Genomic DNA, 27,880 nt, shown 5'->3' with positions numbered 1-27,880 from the left:
AATCTAAACAAATCTGCAACTCTGCTCTGCCATTCCCCCGCTCTCTCAGGGAGCAATAATTCAAACAGGGAAAGAAGCTGTCAAAAGAGTAGGAACTCTGTCAGAATACAGAAAGGATATATTCAAAAAGTGGGATCTGTGCAAGTAAGTGTATGGCATGCTGAGTGGCATATGGAGGAAATAGCCAGCAAAGGCAAAGCACTACACGTAGGGGCCAAGCCTGCAGAAATTGCAAAGAGGGGAGCAAGACTTCTGTGAAAACTGATGCTACCGCACACTGAAGACAGCTCTAAGCAACACTTGAGCTCCCTTTGAGCCAGGAGGCTGAAATAACAGAAATACTACCCAGAGCATGCATGCACTGAGGCACAGCTTGAGTAGAAGTTGAAGAAGTTGGCTAAAAGGCTTTCTCTGAGTACGAAGAGTACAGAGCATGACTGCAAGGCTAGACTTTCACTGAGCTGGCACACTGTCTGAGCAGCTGTCTGTGAAAGAAACAAGAGAAAGACAGGAGAAGCTGCAGAGAGAGCCAGGAAAGGAGCTATCTCAACACACTCCAAAGCGTTGGAAACCAGGCTGCAAGAAAAAACTGGGAGTGGTTTTAATTCAAATGTTAGATGAGCAAGACCTGGAGCTGTGAACACAGAAAATGCACCCTGCTTGATCTCCTAGGTGTTCAGAGAAACTGAATTTTATAACACTCCATGTAAATAAAAGGGGGTGCAGTGAAGATACCTATTCTATCTTCAGATTATAATCCAATAAACAACCCACTGGACTCTGAACTTTGGCTAGCTGCATGAGTCAAAATGACATAACAATATTCCTGATGTCTGAGAGCTATGCAAGCCACCAAAGGCTATTACTTTGTTATGCAGTAGTAATAAAGCACACCACGTCAGCTCCTGAAAGCAAACCCGGTTCTCTAAGAAAACAACAGACATCCTCCACCCCAAAATAAAAGAGGCCTGGGAAATGTCCCCAAGAAAATAGGTGTCTCCTGCCTGCCTCGCCAAGGGAGCCATGCTATTTCAGCAGTATAAAGGCCCATTCAGCCTTGTGGCATGGACAGAAGGAAAGTTCCCTCCCTTCTCCAAGTTTCCAAGCAGACAGCAGCAAAGCAAAGAGCTCCTGTTTAATATTCTGCTACTGTTGTCGATGAGGTTTGTGGATAAACGGCGCGTTGCTGATGCCAGAGCAGACCTGCCCTCCGCCCTGCCAGTGCAGCAGCAGGACCAGAGCAGAGCCGTCCTCTCCCTGCTTTCCCAGAGCGCTGCTGCAAGGGCAGCAGAGAGGAGACCTGCCCTCCCTCCTGACCGCCGGGCATCACGGCACCCAGCGGCTGCTGAGGAGGCCCTCTTCCCTCCTAGCAGCAGGTGCCCCTGCAGCAGGACCAGCACAGAAGGACGCAGCTTCTTTGTGCATCTGCAGCGTCCCGGCATTGGGACAACAGCCAGAAGGACATCCCTTCTGTCTAGCCAGTGTCATTGAGGAAGGACAAGCTAGAAGAAAGGCTTTTCTCTTAGCAGCTCACTAGAGCATCCACAGCAGCTGACCTGCGCTTCTCTCCCGCACACTCCCTCTCGGTGTGAAAACGGATCTGTTCCAAACAGGGCTTTTTCTTCCATATCTGCAGCTGTTCAGCAGGACACACTGGGAACGGTTCTTTTCTCCAGTCCACACGACAGGACCTGGGCTCTGAGCAATAGCTCTTTCTCCACTATGCCTGTAGCAAGTCCAGCTTTTGAATTCAGCTAGTATTGTGTAAGCAGCCTTCTCCCTCTGCTCCACTGACTCCATCCCCTCTCCCAGAAACTGGACAGCGGGGGCTTTTACACCAGCCTCATTTGTAGCAGGAACTTCTTCTGACAGCATTTGCTGACGTGCATGGAAACAAAGGATGGGTGAGCTCTTTTATCTTGACTTCAAACCCATTTGAACAGCAGCTATCCAAGAGTTTGACTCAATCTCAGATGTTAACCTGTTCTCTTTTTGCCTAGGATTTGAGTGGAGGGGAGGAGAGGGGAAGGAAAGAAGAAAGGAAGACAGGGAAAGGTGCAGGGGAAAATACAGGGTAGGATCCCAAAGGGGAGAAATAAAGACTCGAGAAATGAGAACACACAAAAAAAAATATATATGTAATAATTTTAAAGCATATAAATCCAGCAGAGAGAAAGGCTTTTATATAGGCTCCCTTTGCACCAGCCTAGCTTTGGCTTATAGCCTAGGAGCTGTGAAGTATAATAGATGCTTTCCTTTAATTAGAAAAAGAGTCTGTGTTTTTTTAAGCAATCTCCTCTGACAGGAGGCTCGAATGCTTAAACTATTCAAAAGGCAAAGAGAATAACTCAAGCTAGCATTTCGTAAGCCCTTGGCACTTTTTTAGGGAGTTTAAAAGGTCTGGATTTCACCCCTTCAATCTGAAAATCCATAGCACTGATTCAAAGGGTGTGTCAGAAACCAGCTTCATTTAGTGTTGACCTGACTGTGCTGTCACCAGTTTGAAATGCAAACAGAATTATGACTTAGACCAAAATATTTCTAATAAAAACCAACAAGGCCATTTATCAGCAGGCCTCAAACAACAGGAGGTTTCATTTGAAAAGTGAGACGCATCCCCTCCTGCCAAGTACTGCAGTAGTAAGCCATGGACTTAACACAACATTGGCTCCCTGTGAAAGGACTGGAGGTTCATCTGAGGGAAAGTGGAGAAGCAATTAAAAGTAAAGCTCCTGTCTCACCCAAATCTAGCCTTGATTTATCCAGTAAACTAAACTTCTACTGTGTGCCTGAAAGCAGAGCAGTAAGGAAGACCTGACTCGGGAAACAAATATTAGCATGTACTGGCACACGCAGCTAAACCTTTCCTCCTTAAATTGCACCGAAAACCACTGCTGTGGGGGCCCGAGTTCAAGAGCAACTTGCAGACAGGAGAACTGGTAGAGTACCTCTACCTTCCCCTCCTCTTGCTTGTGTTTGCAGCTGTGGCAGTGCCGTGCAATCATGCAGTATGCGAGCTAATGATACTTAAATCTTGCTTGAAAATCCACACTAAAATGTAGCTTTGTGTCGGTGGTCTTCCCATTGCCTTTGGTGGAACCAAACCTCCACAGTCAGTACCAGTGAAGATGGCCCTCATGAATGCATTGATTTTAACACCCTCTTGGCTTTCTCTCATGTCACAGGGTCACTCCGAAACAATGAGCCTGTCAAAGAGCCCCTGAATCTGGATGTTTTGTCTCATAAGGGATCACCATCTCCAGCAGCCCCTGATAAGACATCTTTAGAAGAACTGTTGATCCAGAGGTAAGGAGCGCACACGTAGGGTATTTGCTGTGCTTCCGCAGAAGAACACAGAGTGGTGTCAGAGCAAAAGTGCTTGGTTTTGAAGAACAGCTGGACTAAGCTGTAGCTACTAATCCGTGCCTGCTCACCCTGACTTGTAGCACAGTTCTCAGTCTTGGTGATCTATATCATACAGTGCTGGGTTTGTGGTAAAACGGATCTTAGCAGCACGCACTTGGAGAAAAAGATGGAGAAGTGAGGGAGAACAAGTAGACAGCAGGGAAGGTTGCAAAAAGGGGAACGTGATGTAGGATAACCCAGAGCAAAGAGGACAGGCTACCTTAAGAAGCTTGTTGAGAAAATAACAAGAGCCTGCAAGCATTCCCTTACAGAACATCCCAATGTAAGGATGACCCCATTTGCAGCATTCCCAGAGGGCTCTCCTGAAGCTTGTTACACAACCCCATGCAGAAAACAGGTTTTTGTATCTGCAGAAGTAGCTACAAAGATGTTTTCTAAAGCATTTTGATATTGTGTTTGCTGTTTACTTTCAAGAACTGGTGGCCAAAGGAGGTCTTCAGTGAGGCCTACACCCGTCAGTGACTGAGGTTCAGCAAAAGGCCCCGATCCCATCACCAACATAGTGCAGGGCCAGGGGAGCCTGATGGACTCCTCGCTGAAAACAAACGACAGGCAGGTCCAAACACAACCAACAGATAGGTGCAGGATTTGCATCCGAAGTGAAAATCTCATCTGCCCTGTCTTAGAAGTGCTGTGTCTTGCAGGGCAGGCTGCCCTGCACACAGACAAGAAGTTTACCCACACTCCTGCTCTCTTGCCCACTGCAGCAAGGCAGAAAGATAAGCAGCTACCTAGCCTTACATTTTCTAATACCTCAGTCATGTATTCTCCCCAAATCCCTCTCCAGTTCCTTATCTCTTGTGTGTATAACTGTGAGGTGGTCCCTACCCGTACAACAGAAAACCAAACTGAAAGCACTGAACACTTGCCCTCTAAGGGTGTGGGCATTACACCGCACCGCATGGTCCTAGGGGCTGACCCCAGCTGTGTTGGTGTAACACACAAAGAGGACTCCAGTGAAGGAATTAGCCAACCTGACAAGTTGGATTTAAATAAATTAATTGCCCTGGCTGAAATTGATTGCCCTTTGGCATTAAACTGAGCATATGAAACTAGACAGTTACAGTCTGCTGAGATGTCACAGCCATCTGTCTTCCTCTCCTCGCGGCATAATCATCGCTGTCAGTCTCTGACATCCTGACACTGTGACTTAGGCGGCTCTGAAACATACACATCCTGGTTCTCCCTGGAGCTGGAAACAATGAGCCTGCGCTGGGAGTCAGTCTTTATCAAAGAGGCTGCTGTGCGCAGAGCTTGACAGGTCAGTACGAGTTCTAAGTCGTGTCTGCTAAAAGCAGGCAGCACTGCTGAGTGGCATCGCCTCGTGCAGCTGAGCAGAGAAATTTGACAGAGAATGAAACCAGAGTTCCAGCTCAAACTGAGCCCCTGTCCTTCTTCTCCTTTCTCTGAAAGATCAGCTGTAATTTGTAAGAGAGCCACTAGAAATTTGCATTGTGAAAAGCCTGCAGGATCCTAAGGATCTTGCCATTATTTGCAATAACTGTTGTCCTCCCCCTTCTACAGGGGAAAGCTGTCCATTGTGCAGGTAAGACACCCAAAATATTATCATTGATCTCAAGAAATGCATTTAATCTCTCCCAGAACAACAACAACAGGTACCTCTCAGCAGAGAGTTCTTCTGAAAGCAGAAGAGAGTTTGCAGAAAGGAGAGTATGGGCACCTCTGAGCAGAACCTGGGGTTCTCAGCAGCAAATCACTGCAGGGACGAGGGCAGGTGGGGCATCGCTGCCAAATCTCTTCACATTCAGCAGCGTCTCTACAGCAACTGGATGAATGGAGGGCTGGGCAGGCACAATCCCTTCTCCTAGCGTGAAGGCAGCCAGCAGGTCTGGCACAAATGTGTTCACAGACAGGGACGTCACTTCACATGCACCCTTGCTACATAATTTAGGACAGGAAGTGAACACAACTGGAGAACATAGTCAATGGCACAGGAAAGGGAATATTTCTCAGAACTGAACTCAGATGGGATATGGACTTTAACACTGAATAAGGAGGAGCACTACAGACTCCTTCAAACCCACCAGTGACTTGAGTCTAGGTGTCATTCCAAGCTGTGAGAATAGCAGAACAGCTCGTTGATCTTAGACACTGAAAAACAAAGCTCGCAGTTTTTCAAGCTGGCCTCAGACATTGCTGGTGCTCCAAAATCTGCCATGCACCCTCCACAAGACACTTCTTAAAAGCACTTTTATGCCTACTTGTTCTCAGATGACTTTTTTCCCATGACCTTTCTCCTGTGCAGCCCCCAGCTCCCCCTAAACTCTCTAGAGTTCTCCACAAGATCCTGTGGCTCCCTCCACATAGCACAAACACCCAAACCTTGAGCACAATGAGCCACTTACCAACTACTCGGCTGACTTGCTCTGCACATTTCAGTGCTGAACTTCTAGCACAACTTCCGTTCTTCAGCACAACCAAAGCCAAAGGCCTGGAAGGAACTAAATTCAACAAAAGCTGCTCGTTCCCACTGTGATCAGGCCTTCCAGCTTTGTAGCAGCAACGATTGTGCAGATTGAGATCACAGAAAAACGTCCACCCAGGGTGTCCATCCACAACTGTCAGCCTCAGCTGAAAGCAGCTCCCACAGAGACCAGCCAATCATTCATTTCAAACCCGAGAACGGAGATCCACCAGTCGCGATCTGCCCTATATTATCAGCTATCAGGATGCTGACTTCACTTCATTTCTAATACAACACAGACATTTTAGCAGCAGGGTTATATTATTCACCTACCATTTCCCAGTGTCAGATGGAGGGTCAGATGCTAGACATGATACATATTCATTATGGGCCAGTAGATACACTAGAGAAGAAACTCAATGTGAAATTTCATGTTGCAAAGCTCACTGCAAGGTCACTGATTTAACAGTGCAGAGCAATCTGCTTCTTTAGGCTGGTTATGAAACCTCCAATGCAGAGAAATCAGGATCATCTAAAATCAGTGGATTATGTTTGATCTGAGCTAATAGAAGAGAAGCACTACGATGGTGAATACAAGCAGTCACCTTCAGCAGAGAGAGGGAGTCTATTGTGATTGAATTCACGCAAACACATATATCAGAAAGAAACACTGTCTATGTAAAATAGAGTAGCACTGAAAGACACTTGTGTAAATTTGGGTTAGCTTCCCACAGCACAGCACTATTTGTCCTGGGCAGCAGAGGGCACTGCTTATATAGACTGATTTAACCAGAAAGCCTCTAGAGAGGCTGAGACCTGTGTTGCAAGAGGTCTTATACCATACTCGAGGAGTTACCTTCTGCTTATGAAATATATTTCTGACAGTCACCTCTTCCCTTTGCTGCCAATGGGGCTCCTCACACAGTCGTAGTCTCTCATCCCTCCTCCTGAAGCACCCAGCTGTGGGCAATTCCTCTCTTCATAGCACTCTCCTGGTGCAGAAGAAGGCTCGTCTCTCTACATGCTTGGGTCCTCCTCCCTCTGCCTTTCCGTCAACTGGTTTCCTCATTGTGCTACCTGGACCCAGCGTGAGGATCACTGAGGATACAGCAGAAATGGCCTTTATTCACAATGCTTAGCACTGTACCAGGTCATTTCTACATCTGAAGTATTAGAAATGCGTTTCTCAGGCTGGACAGAGCATATGTTTTCCCCATGGACAGTAGCTCAGGGGATTTTAGATGCTAAAATCTAAGTCTCCGTTTTTTTTGTGTATTGCACAGAGTGCAAAATGGCCTACAATTTCCATGGATTTTCACTGGTCAGGCAAAGATGAAGCCTGGCAAACCCCAAATTTCAACCCATATTTCAACAGAAACCAAAGCTTCTCCAAGGATAAAACAACAGGTTTCTGGTTTTCTTTTCATAGGCATCCAACAACATTTTCCTAAGCCTAAGAAATTGATGAGCCTTTTTTAAAAAATAAATTATAAGCAGTCTATGACAGACAGTCAACAAGTAAGGAGTCCTAATGATAATGAGCATCAAAACATTAGGAGCACCTAAATGTAAAGATCCCATAATAGGAAGTTCTGAACATTTTTAGTTATCAGTAAGACTGCCAGTTCCAATGGATTTAATTAAGGTATTTTGGTGAAAACACTTTTTTTTGGTGAAAAGGAGGTTCGGGAGAACAGATGTGCCTTTGGCCTTTATGATCTAAAAATACTAAGGATGAGGAGTTCCACTTATCTCCCAGTAAAATGTCAAAAAACAGGAATTAAAATTACATTGAGACACCCGTTGTCAAAAACGCTACTAAAAAAACCACACGTGAGCAGAAAGAACCTGAATGAACCTGAAATATGAAAATATACTTGACTAGGTATAACATTATTCAAATGTATTACTAACTTCACACTTCCCTGTAAATTTGGTTAGCTCAGATTAAAACAGGGCTTCTTACCTCATCTTGTGGCCTTTTTTGGTGTGAAACTCCCACTGACTAGAAGGGTTTGGGGAATTTTTCATGAATAAGATCCGCTGGCCTGCATCTTCTCTTTTTAGTTTCTGAAAGAGGAGGTCTAATTTCTGAAAACAGCATTAATAGAACATTAAAAATATGCATTTCAACATAGTTTGAAAACAAGCTCTTTGCATACCTATATCCTAAGGATTGCTATTGAATTTAGATGGACATAAGAAAATTTAATTGAAATGGTTAATCATTTTTCAGAATAACTGGAACATGAATGTACAGGCCAAGATTGGAAATTCATCCCCCAAGCATAAGTTAAGTGAGGTAATTATATAAATAAACTAATTATAAACTCATACCAATTTTCACATTTTTAATGCAGCCATGGACGAGGTCAGCCAGTATTTAAAATCTTTTCCAGCAGCACTACAGCAAAGCTGGAAATGGTCTGCAACCCCACAATCCCTCCTCTTCCCTTGCAGAATGTATGCAAGTTCAAAGCCACTCTCTTTCACCCACTGGGAACTGAACTGTGGTCATTCTCCACGTCACCAGAGCATGACCATCGTTAAGAGGCCATGAGGATAATTTCCAGTGCCTGCGTGCTTTGGGAACTTAAGAATTCCTGAGAGAAAACTGGGCTGTAGTTTGTCATGGTGTTGCAATACTTCTGTCACCAACAAGAGCACAGCGCACGCAGCACCAGTTGTGTGGTGCTGGGGTAGGGTTTTTAGCTATTTGCTTTAATGTCTGTTGTTCAAACGGTCAGATTCTTTCTCTTCCCCTACAACTATCCAGGACATTTTAGTATGAAATACAAGGATTTTGGTCAGAAAGCCAAAATAATCATGAGATTTTACTGATTTTGATGATACAGGGGAAAGTTTTTTAGGTTACAGAACAAATTCATTGTTGATACAATGAGAAAGACAAGAAAACCTCTTCCTAACACCTACCTGGATGTTTAAGATCAGGTGGAGAAGGGACTTCTGCCTAAGCCGGCAGTTTCACAAGCAGCTTAAGATGATCCAAGGTGGCACAGCCACAGTCCTGACGTGCATCTGCACACCTGCCACCTCCGCTGTGTTGGCACTTGCCTTGAGCTGACCCTGTAGTGAGACAATTCAGTGGTCACACACAAAGCTAGTTCTAAGAAAAAAAAATAATAACCTTCCACCGGTTTAGGTGACCAAACCAGCTCACAAAGAATGAGAGGAGCACGAGCTATGGCTTAAAAGTGGAGGCAGAAATCTGCCTCAGGGAGTCAGGTGAAGTGTGGCATTGAGCAGGTAGATCAGCCTAAATTGCACTGGCAATTGTGGAAGAAGAGAGGGAGAAGGAGGCAGCTAAGATGGAGCTATTCTACTTAGCAGTAATAGTCCATTATTAACTGACTTAAAGTGGTATCTGGCAACTAGGGGATTCCCCTGGAAGGGACAGTCAGGTTCAAGCACCTGTCCCAGGGAGCAGAGAGAGCAGAGCAGCTCCAGGAGCAGAGACTGATCCGCCCTGGAAAGGCAGTAGCAAGTGGCATGTGAAGGAGCGACAGCAGTGACTCCAGCTTGGATCTCCCACCCCTAGGATGAACATACCAGCCTCCAGACCTCTGTGAGGGAATCACTTGTTTGCTTTCCTTCATTTTTCATGACAAATTTGGAAAGCTTGCTGTTTTGTCCCCAAACAGAAAAGCAAGCTTTAGAAAATCTCAGTAATGTTTGCAGGACAAAAATATCTCCTTCTTGCTAAGTAATTTTTTTTTTTTTTTCACTCCAGTCCCAGAGCTCTGGGAGCACTCTATCACCTCACTTGGGAGAAAAAGTATTTCTCAGGCACTTGTTCACTTTATGGATGGTCTCTGTACATCAACATGAAGTATGAGGCTGTGCTATGAGCCTGGAGAGAAAGAAATAGCAAGATTTTTGAAAGAACACATTACAATTAAGAAATAAAAGTTCTAAAGGAAGGAAAAGTAGTCTATTAGTCATTGCTACACAGCAGAACAGATTTCCGAGATACAAAAATACAAGCTGTGTCTTCCCATGGCCACAGGGGGCATTTCACTCTCAGCTGGTATTCTCACCTCCCCATAGCTTCCAACATTTTTATTATCATTATTACTTTTAGCGACATTTTCCAGGTTTTCATCTAGACCAAAGGTGAAATTGTTTTGGAAAATTTGAAGAAAAAAGAAAGACGGGCAGGATCAAGTTACTTAACAGTTATGGGATCCTGAGAAGATGCTTTCTATTTTTGAATGTTTTTCAAACCATGACCCAGATGCTTTTTCTAAAAAGAATTCCAATTTGTAATAGACTTAACTGTTGAGAGTGAAGCTGTGTGAGGGGTTAGAAGTTGTTAGCCTCTTAATGCATATTTCTGAAACTTTTTTTTTTTTTTTTTTCGTAGATACACCATAAAGTTATATTTAGATATGTATTCATTCCAGCAGTGTCAGTAAGAGCTTATGCACTGAATTCTCTTTGCATATTCGGGAGAACTCAATGCTCTTGGTCCTCTTTAGCAAACAGCATCTCTACATTTCCAACATGCAAAATAACAAAGGTGCTCAGTACCATTAATGCCCTTCCTCCCCTCTTCAAAGAAAGAAGCTTTTTAGCATCCCACCCACTTACTAAAACCCCTGACAACATTCCCTGTCAGCAAGCCACCAAAACGTCAATCATTACCCAGAGTTTCAGACAGTCTCTGCTCACTTATCCTTTCAACAAGGTTTTGGCTGCCTCCTCAGTCATCTGCCTCTCCATGCTGCCCAGCCCTGGTATTTACTGGCTGATAACCCATTTTTGTGCCATACTGACCATCTACCTGCTGACAATCAGCACACACCTCCCCCTGTCTGTCCTCCTCCTCTGTAAGTGGCAAAGCAGGCTCCAGCGCCCATCCTCACGCTGACAAGACCCCACATTTTCCCATCAGTGATCTGGTCCTTCCGACCTCCCAGTCCAGGGCTGGACTAAGAGCCTAATCTCAACCCTCAGTTCCCTCACAGACATTTCTTTTTCTCTCCCCTTCTGCCTCTAAACAACTTAGGGACTGAGCTCTTCTAGTGTGCTAGGTCGAGATCTAGTTCACGTAAGCCGAGGGAGTTTTTCTGAATGTATAGTCATGTGCTGGCTAGAAGCTATCCTGATATATCATTTAGCAAATGCAATATCAAAACGATAAAAGCAAAGCCATTTTACATATACAGACTGACGCAGGGATTTTATGTCGTTGCATAAATTACATTAGTACGTACAGAATAAAGCGTGTTTATTTATGCAACGGGGAGAAAGTGAATGTGAGGAATAGCCGAGCATTTTCTGACTGTTAACTCCTCGATCGCAGTGTGGTGCAGATGACGTTTTTTTGCTGGGGGTTACTAACGTGCAGGGAAGAGCTGCACCCAACATGCCCATGAGCACACGAACCGATCTGCGGGTGTAACCGCACTGTGGAGCTCAAGAGGATTTATCCCTGAGGCAGAAAAACAATTACCTGAACGAAGACAGAGATAGATCATTGAGTACTGAGATACTTACTGCCTAAACGAGAAAATACATCCTCATGGAAGTAGCGACGCTAAGGAGAGGGAGACGGGGGAAATGACCGAACGGGTGCAGAACCCTGCGGGAAGACGCGAGGAGGATAATGGTCAATCCTGGGGGGTAACCAGGGGAGCAGCACTGGCAGGAGGGATTAGGCTGAGTTTCTGAGTTACATTCCTTCCTCCATCTCGGGGTTTTATTCCCGGAGAAGAAATGCACCATATGCACCAGCTCTGGAAGCAGTTCAGGAAAGCCCCCCTCGCCCACCCCCTCTTCTCCCTCGAAGCCGCCGCCAGGCGCACATAGGCTGGGGGGAGAGAGAGGTCAGTGCCAGGCAGGGCCCCCTCGGGTGTGGGGTGGTCGCCCTTGGAGGAGAAGGGCTGGGGCAGGGGGATCTGAGGGGTCTGTGGGGTGTGTGGGGTGCCTGCCGAGGAGGGAGGGAGGGAGGGAGGGAGGGATGGAGAAGGGGCTCCCCTGCTTCTGAGGAAGGAGCCTCTCTGCAGGAGAGCGGGGAGGGGGGGATGGAGGTCGGGGTGCCTGCGAACGTGGGGGGTCTTTGGGGCAGGGACTGTCGCCTTTTGGGGGGGCCCTCGGGGAGGAGGCAGGCAGCCTCCCGGCGGAGGAGGGACCTGCGCGGGAGCGGAGCTGGGGGCCGGGGCCGGGGAGGTCTCTGCGGGCTGGGCACGGGGGGCTGCGGGCGGCTCTGAGGGGCTTGAGGGAGCTCTGGGGGCGTTGGGGGGGCGGCTTCGAAAGCGTTTTGGAGGCTCCAGGAGGGTCCGCGGAGGGGGGGGGGCTCTGAGGTACGCGAGGGGCTGCGGGGGTCGGGCGGGAGCTCTGAGGGGCTCCGGGGGGCTCTGAGGGAGCCGGGTGCGGGGAACCCGACGGGCTCCGCGGGGGCTCGGGGAGCCCTGAGGGGTCTCGGCAGGGACCTGGGGAAGGCTGAGGGGGCTCTGCGAGGCTCGGGAGGGATTTGGGAAGGCGGAGAGCGGCCGCGAGGGGCTTGGGGAAGCCCGACGGGGGGCTCCGAGGGGAGGCTGGGGGGAGAACGGGGCGGGGGGGGCTGAGGGGATTTTGGAGAGGGAGCCTCCGGGGGGGGGGGGGGAGGGTTCTGAGGGGATTTCGGGGGGCTCCGTGGGGATTTAGGGGCGAAGAGCCCCGGGGAACGCCTGGGGGGGGGCTGTGAGGAGAGGCTCCGAGGGCTCTCCGCGGGGGTCAGAGGAGAGGCTGCGGGGGGGCTCGGGCGCTGCCAGGCCGCCGGGGGGCTGCGGGGGCGCCCCGGGGGCGGCCTCAGCTCCCCTCTCTCGGCGCCGCGCAGGCTGCTGCCTTCCTACCCCCGTTACCGTGGCAACCGCCCGGGCTCCCCCAGCCCCGCGCCGCCGCTGGAGCCGGAGCCGGAGCCTCTTGGCAGCCGCCTGCCGCCGCCGGCCATGGAGCTGCTGGCCGCGGCGCTCAGCGCCGCCTGCGCCCTCGACCAGGACGACTCCGGCAGGTGAGCGAGGGGAGGGAGGCGGGGAGCGAGGGCACGGCGGGGGGCGCGGAGGGGCCGCCTTCCCCCTCCTGCCCCCCCCTTCCCTCCAAGCGCCCCGCCTGAGGCTGCCCCGCGTCCCACAGGGAGCCCCCCGCTGAGGAGAGCCCCGCCGCCGCCGCCCAGGTGCCGCCGCCCGCCCACCCCATGACGGCCGACTCGTGGAGGAACCTGATCGAGCACATCGGTAAGGAGCCGTCGAGCAGCCCTCTCCCCAAAAACAAAAACAAAACACAAAAAAAACAACCCCAGCCGGGCCCGAAGCCCAGCGAGGAGCGGAGCGGCCCCGGTGAGGGCGAGGCGAGCCCCGGGCTGGCCGCAGCCGCGCTGTGGTACCGAGCTTTGGGTCTGCTCCTCAGCCAGGAGGGCTTTCTGGCAGCACGAAGTGCTCAAGTCAGCGAGGCTGCGGCCGGACCTGCTGCTAGAAGCTGGTTTTGAGTGCCTGGAAAGGTGCAGAAGGCAATCACGGGGTTGGCAGCCCTGCAGGGGCCGTGCTGAGGGAGCTGTTGGCCATGGGCGCACGCTGCTGCCAAGGAGCACATCGGGTTTCCAAGCTGAGTTTCTTGGGGTCGCTTTGCAGAGGCAGAGTTGAGGTTATCTGGGCAGGCTGTGGAGGAGAGGATTGCCGTGCTTTCTCTGTTGTGGTAATTTGTTGTGTGCAACCAGACTCCTTTCTGCGGTATGTGGAGAGGACCTTCAGTGCTTGGTTCTTGGTTTCCCACATCGGAGCTGTGACATTCCCCAGAGAGATTTGGGCAACAGCAAAATTAGCCCCATCCCGAAGTTTTTGTGTTGGGAAGGTAGAAGCTTTCTTTTTAAAGGGTTCAGTTTAATTTCTGGAAATGGTAGCGCAAGATCCTCGAACGTAGAGAGCAGGGACGTAGCGCTTCGCATGGCAAAATCCGATAGATATTCTTACGAGCAGCAATTCTCATCCCCCCAGGGGAGAGAGGAGGCTTCTTGAGCTGTCACTGGGAGAGGAAAGCAGCTGCAGCTTGCTGTCAGGTCGTGGTGGCAAGGCTGATTCTTGGAGTGCCGCTGAGACAGGGACAGGGCAGTGTCCCTAGGCAAGGCAGATGAGTGCTGGACTTTGTGGAAGAGAGCTGACCAATCTGGCTGGATGTTGCCAGACGTGTTACTTACTTTTGGCTGCATAGGTACTAATCTCCCAAGGCAAACGTGCCAGTATGTCCTCATTTTACTGAGACTGTGCTGCTAAGAGGCATGATAAAATACTAAAGCCAGCAGGACTTCAAAGCAACCTAGTTGCTATATTCATATATATATTTTTGTGCTGTATATCAGAAGGATGCTGTGTGATAGCACTACACGTGTCTGTTTAATTGCAAACAGGTCTTTTGTGCCTTGATGGAAGGAGACGGGGTTTTGACAGCCAGAGATGCCACCCTAATCTTCAGGAAAGAGGTCATTTTAAGTGGCTGGAGCACACTCGCTCCCTTTCTTTCCTCCTGCCTTTGAGGCACTAATGGACTTTTTGCCTGAAACTGGAGCAGAGAATTTCAGAAAAAAAATGTCTCTGGACCTCCTGAGATTTTACATAGCTTTCAGTGTAATAGTGTTTACTTTAAGATCACTCTCTAAGGCGAGCATTTTCCCCAGTTAGTAACGAGTTTTGCAATTCCCCTCCCAGTTTGCAAGGGATCCAGGAAGGGAGACTGACAGCAAAATGAAATAGAATAAACATGAAAGGAAAAGTCTAATATAATACTTAGAAACTATGTAAACATCCCTTACCAAGAACAGTTTCATAAGCTTAAGCACTTAAAGTCAACAGGCAGCACCAAACCCATGCTCTGAGCCCATGGCTAGCCTTTAACCAGCTGACAGCAGCGATGGCTGGGACGTTAAGGAACAGACAGAGCTTTTACTGGTCTCTGACATTCTATACTTGCTCGCTTACTAAACATAGGCATTTACTAAATTATCATATGTTCAGTGTCGTGTTCAACTACTGTTCTCAGCTTCTTTCTGCGTACTCAGTCGGTTGGTTCCCAAATTTATTGCTCTCCTTTCAACATGTCGAGATCCCATGCCCTCACCTTGCGTCTGTCACACTACCTGTCCTGTGCCATAACCATCTCCTGCTCCACTGAGAGCAGGCTTTTGCTTGGTTTCTCCAGGTCTCTTTGAAAATGTTGCAGGTAAAATCAGCTAAGCCTTTTCTTTCCCAGTCATAACCTCCTTGCCAACATACAGATGTACCTTTCACACCAGGACTGCAAGGAAATCTTACGTCCTTGCTAGCACAATCCTCTCTGTTTCCTCCTACCCTTATTCTACCTAAACCTGTCTTTTGTCTTTCTGCTGATACCACCTTTCTGTTTCTTCCTAATATTGCTGTCTGTGAAAGACCTTCAGCCAGTCTCTCCTCAGCTCCCTCCTTAAAATGTGTTACCTTGGTGGCATTTCCAAACGAGTCCTGGCGGGCAGATACCTTTAGTCAGTCAAGTCTCCCCATGTCTGCACTTGCATTGCCTGCAGCTGAAGGCTGTGTAGGTCTCTCTGATGTGTCAGACGGGGAACCTGGAAACAAAATCAAGTTTCATTGTCTGGACATTGTTTCCTTAAAAGCAAGGGAAGAAAATGTCTCAAGGATCTTCTGTAAAGGGCTGCTCTCCAGTTCTGCACAAGGGAGACTAAATCACCCTCACGCAAATACAAAATGTCCTTAATTGCCTCTGACTTGCAGGACAGACCCACCAGCACAATGATCAGATCCTGCAAATGTAATTATCTCCGGTATGAATAAAATAGATAGATCGTGCTCCAGTTTCTCAGCCTGTTTTCCCTTGAGCCACGCACTGGCCATACTGCTTCGGGGTGTTATTTCCCAGCCTGGCCTACTCTGGTGTGCAGGTCGGTAGGGCAGCAGGTACCCAGTGCCCTACTGCACCAGAGCCTTTGAGCACTGGCTGAGCTTACAGAGCAGCGCTGCTGGAAGCTGCTCCGATTCGGCAGGCTCCCCGCTCCATTCCTCAAGGAGCCTTTCCAGCCTGACGCATGCTCAGCACCCTCACTGGTGCTGATTAACAGACAGAAATGCTTAGGAAAGCCATATAAGCCTAGTTGACGCAGAGAGAAATTATATAAGTAGCAGCAGGATGCAAAACTTCAGGGGAAGTCTCCTCTCTTCAGTTATCGTGTAGGAAGCTAGCAGAAGACTGTATGGTTTCCTAGGCACAGCTACCCTTACTGCTATTTTAATCCAGCATTGAGCGTCTTTCCAGGGAGAACAGCTAACAGGATACACTCACAGACTGCAGCTCTGCTGTCCTTGTGCCTGCACTTTTCCCCCAGCATATTTCTAGAAGAGTTTTTAGCAGTGACTGGTGCAGAGCCTCGTGAAAACTGGTCCAGAGATTTATTAGGCAGCTACAGTTCTGCCCTCCCTAGACAAACTCCTGACCCAGTTGTCTCTCACCTTATTACACGTGGAATCTGCTTTGAGATACAGGTTCATGACTACAAGTGACCAGATGGATTTTAATCCCTAATGATTCAGACAAAATAAATTACTTTTTTTTTTTTTGGGGGGGGGGGGGGGGAGTGTGTGTAATATTATTATTTTTAATATCAAGGACTTTTATCTTTCTTCATTTTACGCTTCTGAGATTCAAGTATAAACCAAGGGAGATGATCTGAAATGTATTTCATCAGCTTCGGTAAGTGAGAAGATTGACTCAGGCTAGGCTCTTGCTCTCCTGTCTTCTTGTATCTTGTAAATAACATTTTATATCCAAACAATTAACATTCTGGGCCCTACAGATGGCTTAGAAAGAGATATGGGACGAGTGCCTCCTGTACTTATTGCCTGCCTTAGGAGAGAGGCAGGACCTTCTATAGATGGCCAGGGAACTTCAGGATTCCTACCTGTTTGGTGCTGTCAGCTGAAATCAGGAATTGGGGCAAATTCTGTGCAATTTCATCTGCTGCTGAAGTTAGTAACTGAAATGCGGAAGACACCTCGTGTGAGCGATGTGCAGCAAGATGGTGCGAAGTCATAGCCTTTTCTCTGGTGCTGTGGCATTCAGGCAACTTTGAAGCATTAAATTAATATCTCCAATAGTCATAGAAACTGAGAATTAAAAGAGAAAGAAAGTAAGCAATATGTCCAATGCTAACCACAAAGTCAATACCAAAACAAACAAGTAACAGTCCCCACCATTCCCTTGTGTAATGCCTTCACAGCAGCCCAGCATTTCCTCTTTAAGGATTTTCATAGCCATCAAATTGATCCTTTAAAGTAGTTTCAGTGGATGCAGTGCTTCTTCTCAACACACACAGCTTTCAATTTATACAGCTTGTAACATCATAATATTACAGAGAATACCAAGGCCTTAAAGAAACATTTAAAAGCCTAGCAAGTAACCAGATGGATTCATCTGACTGTTACTACTGGTTTTGTGCTAGCAGATCGTTGTTAGCAACACTGTAGATGTAGAAATGGTCTCCATTTAGGGTTGCCAGTTCTGTTTGAAATAGAAACGCCATACATGGCTTTCCTGAGGTGAACTAATGCCAAACAAATACCCGTTCCCACCATACGCTGCTACTCTTTTGTTCACTGTAACCTCTCAGACTTGTTACATTGCCTCCTAGGGCTCCTGTATCAGGAATATCGAGATAAATCTACACGCCAGGAGATCGAAACCAGACGACTGCAGGACTCACAGACAGACCCAGAGGAGAGTTCACCCAGTGAGGAAACCCCGTCTGAAACAGAACCTACAAGTACAACCGAGAACAAAGTTGCGCCACAAATCAATTTGCTGAGGAACTCCAACTCCAGGTTCAACTTATGGCAGGATCTTCCGGAGATCCGGAGCAGCGGGGTCCTTAGCATCCTCCAGCCAGATGAGATCAAGCTGCAAGAGGTAAAATGGGGAATGTGCAATGTTTCTTAACTGGGTTGCTGCTTACAAGAGTGAGAGTCAGGTTACCAAGATTTAAAAACAAGCGGCTTCATAGCAGTCACAGACAAGCCTTGTTTTGCTAAACACTTTTCCGTGTCACACTGGTCAGCACCACTCACTTTTTTGAAGCTACAGGGTGTTGTCCTATATGCTGTTGCTGCTGGACATTTATTTAGCAAAAGAGAAATTCTTTTCCCTTTTCTGCATCAGTGCTAGGAGCCATTTACAAATGAAAGTGTTCTTGCAAGAACTGTAAAGCTTTTGGTCCCTAATGCACATTAATCCACCAAAAATCGTAGAAGAATTCAAGAGTTACCTGTAATCTGTTTTAAATATGATAACATTAAAGGAAAGGGAAGTGATGGAGATTGATAAGCTTCCTAATTTTTAAATGCCATTACTTGGAGTCTTGTGCACAACAGTCACAAATATTGACAGGCAATTTTGCATTTTAGCCACGCAGCGCAGTAACGTCTCTGCCTGAGTCGTACACCATTAATGTACAGGGCTACATCGACCAGGAGCAGAGTAGGTGGGGGTAGCTGCCACAGTTAGTGAAAACATCAGTCACACAACAGTTTACAACTGGTTGCTATTTTGGATAGCGTGGGGAGCGAGTGCTCCTTGGCAGTGCGGAGCACCGGATCCGTAGCCTGCAGCAGAGATGAACAAACCTTGTTTAGGGTGGTGTTGTGATGTGAGTGAGGGACCTTCACAGGCTTGGCCCCATGAATCCATCTGTGCCAGGATGGCTCGTGGTGAGGGCACCCTACCTTTGTATCCCTTCTGCCCTGGCACATGTGATTGAACTCAAAATGCTGAAGAACATCTCAGGGTGTGAGCAGTTCTCCCTGAGCTTACTTGTATTTGCCTAGTCAAGATTTATGAATCGCTTGTGTGTACACGTCCCACACTGGTCCTGGCAAAGGCTGTAGCTTCGCTGTTTCCCTGGAAGGGCTGGTCTCACATCTTGGGGGCACGAGGGGCAGGGCTTCAGCTACAGCCTCAGTGGGAGAGACCTGTGTTTGTTCAGGGTAGCTTAGGCTGGCAGCACAGACTGCTAGTGTGCCAGGGTTACAGCTGAAGGTGACTGAAATGGTTTGTTGCTTTTCCATGTTCTTCTGCACTTGTTATTTCCATATCAGATTTGTTCTGTTTACCTGGCAAAACACGGTGCTTCTGACTGCCAGCATTACAAACACAATCTGGCCTCTGAAAAACTACAAGCTCTTCTTTTTCTGCTTCAGAACGAGGAGTCACCTACAGAGAAACATCAGCTTAGAAGTTTGCATTATAGATTTCAAAAGCTGCCATTTCTCTGGAGTTACGTTCATTACCTGTAGGTGTTCTACAGAAAAATATCTGCTAGACCCCAGCATTACGTGTGCTGAATTTTCTTCTTTCGGCTTAAATAACAACAGAAATGAAGCAGATGGAGGTGGGACAGCACTGCCTTAAAGAAGTGCTGTGCTCTCCCCTCTCGTTACTTTATCGGAGCTGAAATTTCCTTCCTGTTTGTTCTGGATTAGTACAGTGAGAGATTATAAAACTGCCGAAAGCCAGAAAGCTGTGAAATTGGCTGAACATCGAACAGATAGAGTGGAGAATTTGCTTTGCGAGGAGAGTCAAGCACAGAAAACGAGGAGTGCTGGAGAAATCACTGAGGCGATTAAAGAGATGATGTTGAATTCAGCAAGCAGTGGTTGCCGCTGCAGAGCTGAATTTGAGAGAACTGTTCTCAAACGTGAATTGTGAACGGCAGCTGTAGAGGACGGCTTCAGTGAATGGAAAGTGTTCAGCTTCCTGAAGGAGTATTGGAAGAATCCACCTAAAGCAAACGATAGCAGAAAATGTGGAGTAAATGTCTTAAGTGCAAAATTGTACCTTTCTGCCCTGTTTTATTTTCAAAGCTGCGTTACACACAGTGACTAGAAGTGCTTGAAGCTCTTCAGCCAGGAAAAGGTAGAAGAGCATTAGTCAGACCACAGGGAGGAACGTGAGTGCATGAATGGAGAGAAAGTCAAAGCAAAAACCAGTTTACAGCTGAGGAAGGCAACACTGCCACAGCTGGGATGGTGCAGGGCTTAAGCAGTCAGAGATAAAGTTGTTCACCTGCAGCAATCTGCAAAATGAAAGAGGCAACACTGAGAAAGGTGACACCTGCTGAAAGGAGGAATCTGGTCTTCAGTATTGGTGATAATGGAAAATAACCAAGCAGGTCATCAACACGAGATAAAAACCAAGACATTTGTTTTTCAAGCATCAAAACAAGAAAATTGACTGGAAGAGCAATGGATGTTTGAAAAGTCTCTTGAAAGGCAATTTGTTATAGTCCCCACTGGAATGAGTGACCCAGAAAATGGAGTTTCAGGGAGAAAAAATAAAAAAAAAACAAACACCCACCTCCTCTCAGCAATTTCAGAAAAAAAAAATTGCAGCATGGGCTGTTAGCCCTGGGAACTCAAACAGAATTCAGACAGCGATGGTTTCAGCCACATCAGCTTTTTTAATTTAAAGCTAATGTCAGAATAACAAAATGTAAAACAACAACTGGAACTGTCACAAAAATGTAGGCAAAAATGTAGAAAAAGGAAGAACAAAAGAAAAAACAAAGAACACGTTACAGACCGCAGGGGTCAGGGAAATACACAAATTATGTGCTACTAGAATAATTATCAGAAATGACTAAATCATTCATAGGGTAGCTTAATTATCCAGACATCTGCTGAGCATCAAACACAGCAAAACATGAATCGTCAAGGACTTTCTTTTAAGTGCGTAGAAAATTTAGTGATGAAGAAAGCAGACCAAGCCAAAAGAAGTGCTGACATGGAGTCAGCGTGAAGGAAGTGACAGGCAACACGCATGTAGCAGGAGGAACAAGTGACTGGAGAGAAAACAGTCCATGTGTTACATGTAATGTAGGCTAAAACAAATTCTGTCACAGAGGTACTAGGCTTTGAAAAGGTAGCGATCCAGAGGTAAGAAGGAACAGCATTTAACCTGGGAAACTTTTTAGCACGAACCTTAAATTCCATTATTGGCATAGGTTTGTTTTGTGGAGAGGCTCTGGTTTACTCCTCCTTCCCAGTCCATATCTCTACCTTTCGGTTTGTTGTCGTTTGACTTAACTATATTGTTTATTCTTTTTGTCCTCTTCTACTTGCTACACGTGACTCACCTTCCGTGTGTTAGGAGATTCCAGGCTGAGTGGAGCTGGCCAAAACAACTGACAGATTAACAAAACAACAGCAATGACAAAAAACATTGAGTATGAGTAATGCATCCTCATAACTTGAACAGAACCATTGTTGCTGAGATGGTTTGATAAACCATAGGCTTTGATAAACTTTCTCCAGGGATTATTTGGATCCTGGTCATTTTGGTGTTAGAAAAATTGGCAGGTAGGCAGACTAATCTGCACCTGCATGACACAGTGTGAATCTGGATCAGAGGGCACCTGCTGTGAAAATCTTTGCTTAAGCAAAAGAGGGACTCGAATCCGGCGTGTGCAGCGGTGATGTGGCCTCTGTGGAAGAACGTTTGACAGGGAGGCAGTCTTTCCATTTCCACAAAAATGTCCAGAAAACATTTAATTTCCTTTCCTTCTTTGAGCAAGCCTTAGCTTTCAAACCTCTAAATTTGCTCTAAAACTGAGCTGCCCTCCTCCAGAGAGCTCTTGTGCTGTCCTTACTGCACTTTTGGCAGGTGGATGTCGTACACACCCTGTGAAGACGACCGGGTCTGAGAGCTGGTCACAGCCAATCCCGTGGCATCAGCTCAAAACAAAATCCCTCCTAGGCTGGGTCAGAATCCCCCTGGATTCACTGGTGGTTTACAGGAAGATCCGACCTACTGGCAACAGATATTTTCAGTCTATGCAATAAAACATCATATTGTCTCAGACAGGATTTAGCCTTTGGGTTACTTACTCATGTCTTTGGTGACTCTTAACTTTTTTTCCTTTTTTAATCTTCTTTTTCCTTTTTACTTTTGCTTCACTTTTCTTTCCTTTCTTAGTCTCTCTGCCAAAATACAAGCAATGAAAACCATTAGAACAGCTCTTATGCAAGTGGTAGATTTCATGAAGTTAATGACCCAGAGGACTCAGGAAACTCTTGGTCATGTTTCCAAGAGACAGTTTCAGACTGTTTATAGGCTCAGGGAGACAGTATTACATCAGTTGACATTGAGTTCACCTTTTTTCTAGATGTTTCTGTAGTTCTGAAGCCAGAAGTTCTTGCTCTTTTATCCAGTGTCTGTTTAGGGCTCAGCTCAACAGAGTTCAGCTGCTCTCAGAGATCTCATCCTTACATCACAGTTCAGTTGTTTGCAGTTCGTTTGCACCATTCTACTGGGAAACAGCAGTCTGGGCTCTTTCAAGTAGGCGTTGGGGTACTTGGAGTCTGCAGGGGACCAGCTGGATCTCCAGAGTCACTTGGGAAACTTCTGTTTTGCACATGCTGTAGTGAACACTCAGAGAAGCTTGTCCTGACCAGCAGAGATAACCTTGTTTTCCCTGGCATCTCCTTTAAGTCAGAACCCCGTGATATTTTCACTATGGATTTCAATATTGCTTGCAACTTGCACCCCCTTAGCACCCCCACACCATGCTGGGCAGCAAACACAAATTAATTTCTCCAAACAGAGGCAGTGGGAACTTCTGTGTCTGCACGTTAGGAAGCAAGCTTATAGATTAGGCAAGTTGTCAGAGGGTTTAAAGACCTTAATAATGCGGCAGATCTTAACCTTGACTCTCACGGTCATCCTGCAAAGACCCAGCAGAAAATAAAGTCCTGGCCTGGAGTAGCTGGAAAGCTGCAGAGTGAAATGACCGGCAGTATCAGTCCTCAGGGTACTGGGAAGGAATAAGCTATCCCTACGCATCCCATCTTGTTCTTCGTTGCATCTTTACCTATTCTTCTCAGATATTAAAACAAGCTACTGTAAGAAGTGTATTTTGGAGACCTAGCCAGTCATCCATTTTTCTTACTGGGAACGTGTTCTTGAAGAAAATAAAACATCCTTTTATTCCTTAAACACCAACTGTTCCCCATGCACTAAGTGCCTCCATTCCCAGCTTCATCCTTTGCTTTGTCTCCCTTCAGGGGCTGTATGGGCACAGCCTCCTGCAGCACAGGACAGGACCACCTGCTTAGAGGCCCATCTGACTTTCTGCCCACTGCAATTATTTCTTATGCTGTTAACCGTACAAAGAATGGAAACATCAATTCAACTGAAACTTCAGCAGTTCTGCATTTGGTAACAGTCCCTCCTCACTGTGCTCATCCCCCCAGCTCTTGCCCTGCAGCAGCATCAGGACTATTATCCAGGTCTCTGTACCTTGGGTCCTCCTGTAATGCACAGCAACATCTCCAGGAAAAGCCCAAAAACTGATCAGCAGAGAGTTTCAAATCATTTCTTTAAAAAGAGAAACAAAATAAATCAGTCCACAAGACCCCCTGCTAACCTGGAAGATACTTTTCCATATGTGCAGCAAAAAATAAAAAATACTGCACATACCTGCTGCTCTTTTGCTACTTTAACGACTCTGGCTGGGCCCATGCAGGCTCTCAGAGCTGGTGGCACTCAGGGAGTTGCACTGCCGGAGCAGCTTTAGGGGCAAGGAAGTGAGACGTCTGCTACCAAAAGGTCCTTTTTCATTAACAGCAGCACGGCCCAGCCCCAGGACACACCTTCATCAAGAGATGCCTGAAGGAGCTAATGATTTTCTGCCATGTCAAAGCCTTTGCAAGAATCTTAAATTAATCTTACTTAAACGAATGGATTTGGTATTTGTGTCAATAACCACTTGCTTTATCGACCTCTGCACGCAGCCTGGAGTGTAATTACTCTGTGTAGCAATAGTGCACTGTCCCTCTGGCACCTGCTATACACAAGCTTTACATCCTCACCTCGTTAAGATGCATCTCTGAATCAAGCCATCAGATTGTCCTTCTGCTTCCCCAGACCACATCCCTGGCCCGAGGAAGCTGGGCTTTATGCCAGTGACTTCGCTATTAATAGGAAGAGCAAGTGCTGAAATTCAGAGATTGTTTATACCTCACAGTAACAGTTAGGGACTGCTGTGCCTTGTCCCGCTCCTCAGTGAAGTGGGTCAGGAAAGTGTATGGCTGGGCTTGGCCAGGGAGCCTCACCTGGGCTTTGCTTAGGTTCAGGGAACACGCGGGGCTTTGCAGCACCACAGCTGTGCATTTGTATCTGCTGTGCCCCAAGGAGCACGTGCTGGGACCACAGGGTGCTGCTGTACAGCCAACCCCTGCCCTGGGCTTTTCTAAAACAGGCAGAGGTGGTGCAAGGAGACCCTGCTGGGAGCACAACAAGCCATGGCAAGCCAGTGCTGCGGGATCAGTATGGAAAAAGGGGTGGAAGGGGTGTGGAGCCTGCCAAAGGGAACTCCCCGTGGGGGAGAGGAACGTGCAGGATGGTGGCAGGGGGTGCAGGGGACTTGGCACCCTCTGAGCAAACTACTTGAGTGATGCTGGGGGGGTGTAGGAAGGGCTTTTATGTGTGCACCACATGGGACTGCTCGTCTGAGAGACAGAGAATTCTGCTGGGAAGGTGCAGGGGAAGGAAATGTGGTCAAACAGCCTAGGGGAGAGGAGAGGAAGATGGGGAAGATTTCCTCTCCTATGTTACTTATGGAAAATACCCCTGAACGCTTACCTCTCCCTGCACGCGGGGTCTGGAGGGTGGGGGCAATGTCCATGGCTCCATGCAGCATAGATGTTCCCATTAACACTGTGAAAGTAGAAGGTACCTGCTGATGGCCTTCTTTGGGATTCTCCCCCAGGCAATGTTTGAGCTGGTTACTTCCGAAGCCTCGTATTACAAGAGTCTGAATCTGCTGGTGTCTCACTTCATGGAGAACGAACGCCTGAAAAAGATCTTACACCAGTCTGAGGCACACATCCTCTTCTCCAATGTCCTGGACGTCATGGCTGTCAGTGAGCGGTAAGACACCTGCCGCTGGATTTTTGGCTAGCTGAACGGCATCTCTTCAGCTAAATTTGTTCAGAGAGCAGACTGAGCAGTCTGCTACCCAGCCTTTTCAAAAAGCTTGCGGACACGTTAATTGCTTTCAGCCCCAGGGGCAGAAACTGGGAATTATGTTGAACGTGCAGGTCATAATGAGTGCTGATTTTCTTATCTAGCTTCCTGCTGGACCTTGAGCAACGGGTGGAGGAGAATATTGTGATCTCGGATGTGTGCGATATCGTCTACCAGCACACCGTTAATCACTTCTCTGTGTACATCACCTACGTCTCCAACCAGACCTACCAGGAGAGAGCTTACAAGCAGCTTCTGTGAGTTCCAGTGCTTGATGTTGTGTTGCTTTCCAAAGTCGCACAGGCCATTGATTTAGCAGTAATTTCAATGTTGCTAACTAGTACAGAAGCAGGATTTCCCTCTGCACTGATTTTACTCTGCATTTATAAAATAGAAAATATAATTAAAAGTCTTTATGGTAAGGGTGGGGTGAGAGAGTAGGCAAGGAGCATACCAAGTGAATTCAGAGCTAGCAGTTCCCAGCTGTGGGAAATGCTTTCGGTGGACATGAGAACACACGCTTGTGAAAGTGTGCGTTTTTAAACTGCAAGCAGAGACAAGAGATTGAAAGGCTGAGGATATGATGCAACTCTCTGAAGGCAAGAACAGCCGCTGCTTTTCCAGAGCTTCTCAGAAGGGTTGAACCTTCCCAAAGTTGAGATTTTTTTTTTTTTTTTCAAAAGAACAAAACTTTCTTAAAAGGGAAAAAAAAAAAAAGCCATTTTCATCACATTCTGGTGATACAAATAGAGGCACAATGCCTGAGGATATAATTCAAGATATTTTTGCATTATTTTTCAAGTTCAGCAAGTCTTTTGGTCCAGTAGGAATTCTACCATCTCAAAACGAAGAGTGCCCTACAGGCTTGTCTTCGAGCAGGAGGATTAATTTTTTCTTCAGTTACAATGGCCTGGATTCCTCCAGGACAGCCCATTGAACATGCTGCACTATATTTCCTCCCCATAGCAGCAGCTGGTTCGGGGGAGTGTAATGAGCCCTAATCCTTTCCTTTCTCTGATCTCCAGCTTTTGAGGCAAAAAAGAAAAAAAAAAATAAAAATCATTCCAAGCAGCCTCTGCTGAGCTTGGCCAACTGTTCTCTCTAAAAGGAGGGTACTGCAGGGTTTCCTTGAGTCAGAGGTGAGCAATATAAACAGTGTGTCCAGAGTCATTAGCTAAATACTCAGAAGTGAACCAGCAGTAGGCTGGATTACCTGAGCTTGAAAAGGACCTATTGGAGTTGGAAGTATTCCTAGATGCAAATTGAGAGGGCAGTCTTTTTTTCATCTGAGAGAGAATATGGAGGACGTTGAAAATAATAGACTCTTCCTCAGGCTCCAAGCTAGCCCAAGAGTTTCACAGCACTTGGCTGAACTTGAAGCCTCAGGTGTTCCACAGTTGCCCCCACTTTGGCTACATTTCTCAGACACGCTCAGGTCTGTTCTGCTGTGGCTCTGGCAAGTGACACAGTGACACAAGTACCTGCTGCAGCAGGAGAAGCACTCAGAGTGGCTTCTCTTGGAGTGCTGCAAGTCACAGGCAGTGAAGACAGGTTCTGCATGCTTAAAAATGTCTTCTCATCCATGCTGGTTTTGCTAGCCAGGACTCCAGAAGTCTTCCACATGGCTGGCCCTCACAGTCACCAGGAGGTGCTGGCTTTGACTGCAGCAGCTGGGGCTTGTGAAATAGCTCAGCGCAGCCACGTCTGGGGCTCAGCCACATCTGGGGCTCAGCAACACCCTCACCTGCTGTGAACACAGTCAGGGATGGCCTGGGGATGGCCTGTGCTCTTCTAAGGCCAGATAACGATTTCCATCCTCCTGCTAAGCAGCCAGGAGTAGCCAAGTTTTGTGGCTTGTCTTGTTCTTATGACTGTGTGAATTTCACCTTGTCACAGAGATCCAACTGTGTAAAAATATATAATTATGCTTGTGACTCATCTACTTGGACACACACCCCATTCACACACACCTACGCACACAGCGTATGCTGCTAAGCTAGATGTGCTACACATGTGAACATGCTACCATGGCTTGTACATTAAAAGACTATTTTTTTTCCATCCCCCAACTCTATAAATAGCTCTGGATTCAAACCAAAATACACCTAGAAGCATTTGGTTCCTCCTCCCTTCCTTTCTGTTCCTGGGAGAAGCGAGGCAGATGCTGCCTGTGGGACTAGGCTGCTTTTGGGTCACCACCCACACACCGAAGTCACATGCAAGGTGGCACTCACTCACTTTATCCCCTCAGCCAGGACAAGCCAGCTTTCCGGGAAGTGATCTCACAGCTGGAGCTGGATCCCAAGTGCAAAGGCCTGTCCTTTTCTTCCTTCCTGATTTTGCCATTTCAGAGGATCACTCGGCTCAAGCTACTCGTGCAGGTAGAGTTTTGCTCTTCTGTATCGTCCAAAGGTCTTCTGCATCACTCCTGGAATTCTCATGTCCACTGGTTCGTAACAAGGCTCACAAACAGCCAAGAGCAGCCTTAGAGCTGTGTGAAGCTTTTCCACAGAATAAGACATTGTCAGCTCTGGAAAAGTTTTCAGTCACAGAGAGAACATCTCCAACTTGATGTTGAATTTGCCTTGTAGTTTTTACTAAATAAGAGTTGAAGAAGAGCTTTGCTGTAGAGCTGCTAGAAGGGGTAGCAGTGGTACATTAACCCAACTGCCTATTGGTTAGGCTGCTCATGTACAGGTGCACAGTGTAGAACAGCTCCAGAATTGTGTGTAATACCCAAATCAGGGTGGCTTGGGCCAGGCTGTGGCAGCTGTGCTTTGCCAGCATGTCTGAGCATTGCACTGGAGGACATGCTTCTAGGGATGAGGAGGCAGCTGAGTCCCAAAAGATCTTATCCAACTTGGATTAGCAAACACTACCTGCTAATGCCAGCTCTAGCTATTTTTTTAAATAAAATAGGGGTCTGCCTGCTATTCTTCTTTTAGATATTCAGTAGTAGTCAGATGGGAACAA

At 47.1% G+C, this 27,880-nt stretch overlaps 2 protein-coding genes across 7 annotated transcripts in view; one reads left to right on the top strand and one right to left on the bottom strand.

Annotated features, from left to right (window-relative positions):
* NEU2 (neuraminidase 2) overlaps positions 1 to 11,507 on the bottom strand; it is a 36,106-nt gene extending 24,599 nt beyond the window's left edge. The window contains exons 1-3 of the mRNA XM_068692323.1: positions 11,372 to 11,507; positions 8,786 to 8,938; positions 7,818 to 7,942 (exon numbers count right to left, since the gene is read on the bottom strand). The gene's annotated coding sequence lies outside the window, so the exon portion shown is untranslated. The remainder of the gene's footprint in view (positions 1 to 7,817; positions 7,943 to 8,785; positions 8,939 to 11,371) is intronic.
* Positions 1 to 27,880, top strand: part of NGEF (neuronal guanine nucleotide exchange factor) — a 57,293-nt gene that overhangs the window by 18,293 nt on the left and 11,120 nt on the right. For 2 of the 6 annotated variants that reach the window (XM_068692312.1, XM_068692313.1), the window contains 7 exons: positions 3,186 to 3,306; positions 12,693 to 12,866; positions 12,989 to 13,089; positions 17,523 to 17,797; positions 24,651 to 24,811; positions 25,012 to 25,164; positions 27,159 to 27,288. In XM_068692312.1, coding sequence (XP_068548413.1) covers positions 3,186 to 3,306; positions 12,693 to 12,866; positions 12,989 to 13,089; positions 17,523 to 17,797; positions 24,651 to 24,811; positions 25,012 to 25,164; positions 27,159 to 27,288 — 1,115 coding nt within the window. Of the gene's footprint in view, positions 1 to 1,765; positions 1,905 to 3,185; positions 3,307 to 10,297; positions 11,701 to 12,021; positions 12,044 to 12,073; positions 12,178 to 12,692; positions 12,867 to 12,988; positions 13,090 to 17,522; positions 17,798 to 24,650; positions 24,812 to 25,011; positions 25,165 to 27,158; positions 27,289 to 27,880 lie in introns of those variants that run through there. The other 4 variants (XM_068692314.1, XM_068692315.1, XM_068692317.1 and 1 more) reach the window with 4 other exon arrangements.

The sequence above is a fragment of the Anas acuta genome, chromosome 9 (assembly GCF_963932015.1).
Source record: "Anas acuta chromosome 9, bAnaAcu1.1, whole genome shotgun sequence".
Classification (NCBI taxonomy): domain Eukaryota; kingdom Metazoa; phylum Chordata; class Aves; order Anseriformes; family Anatidae; genus Anas; species Anas acuta.
The sequence above is the reverse complement of the archived record's forward strand: the minus strand, read 5'-3'. Positions and strand labels throughout refer to the sequence as shown.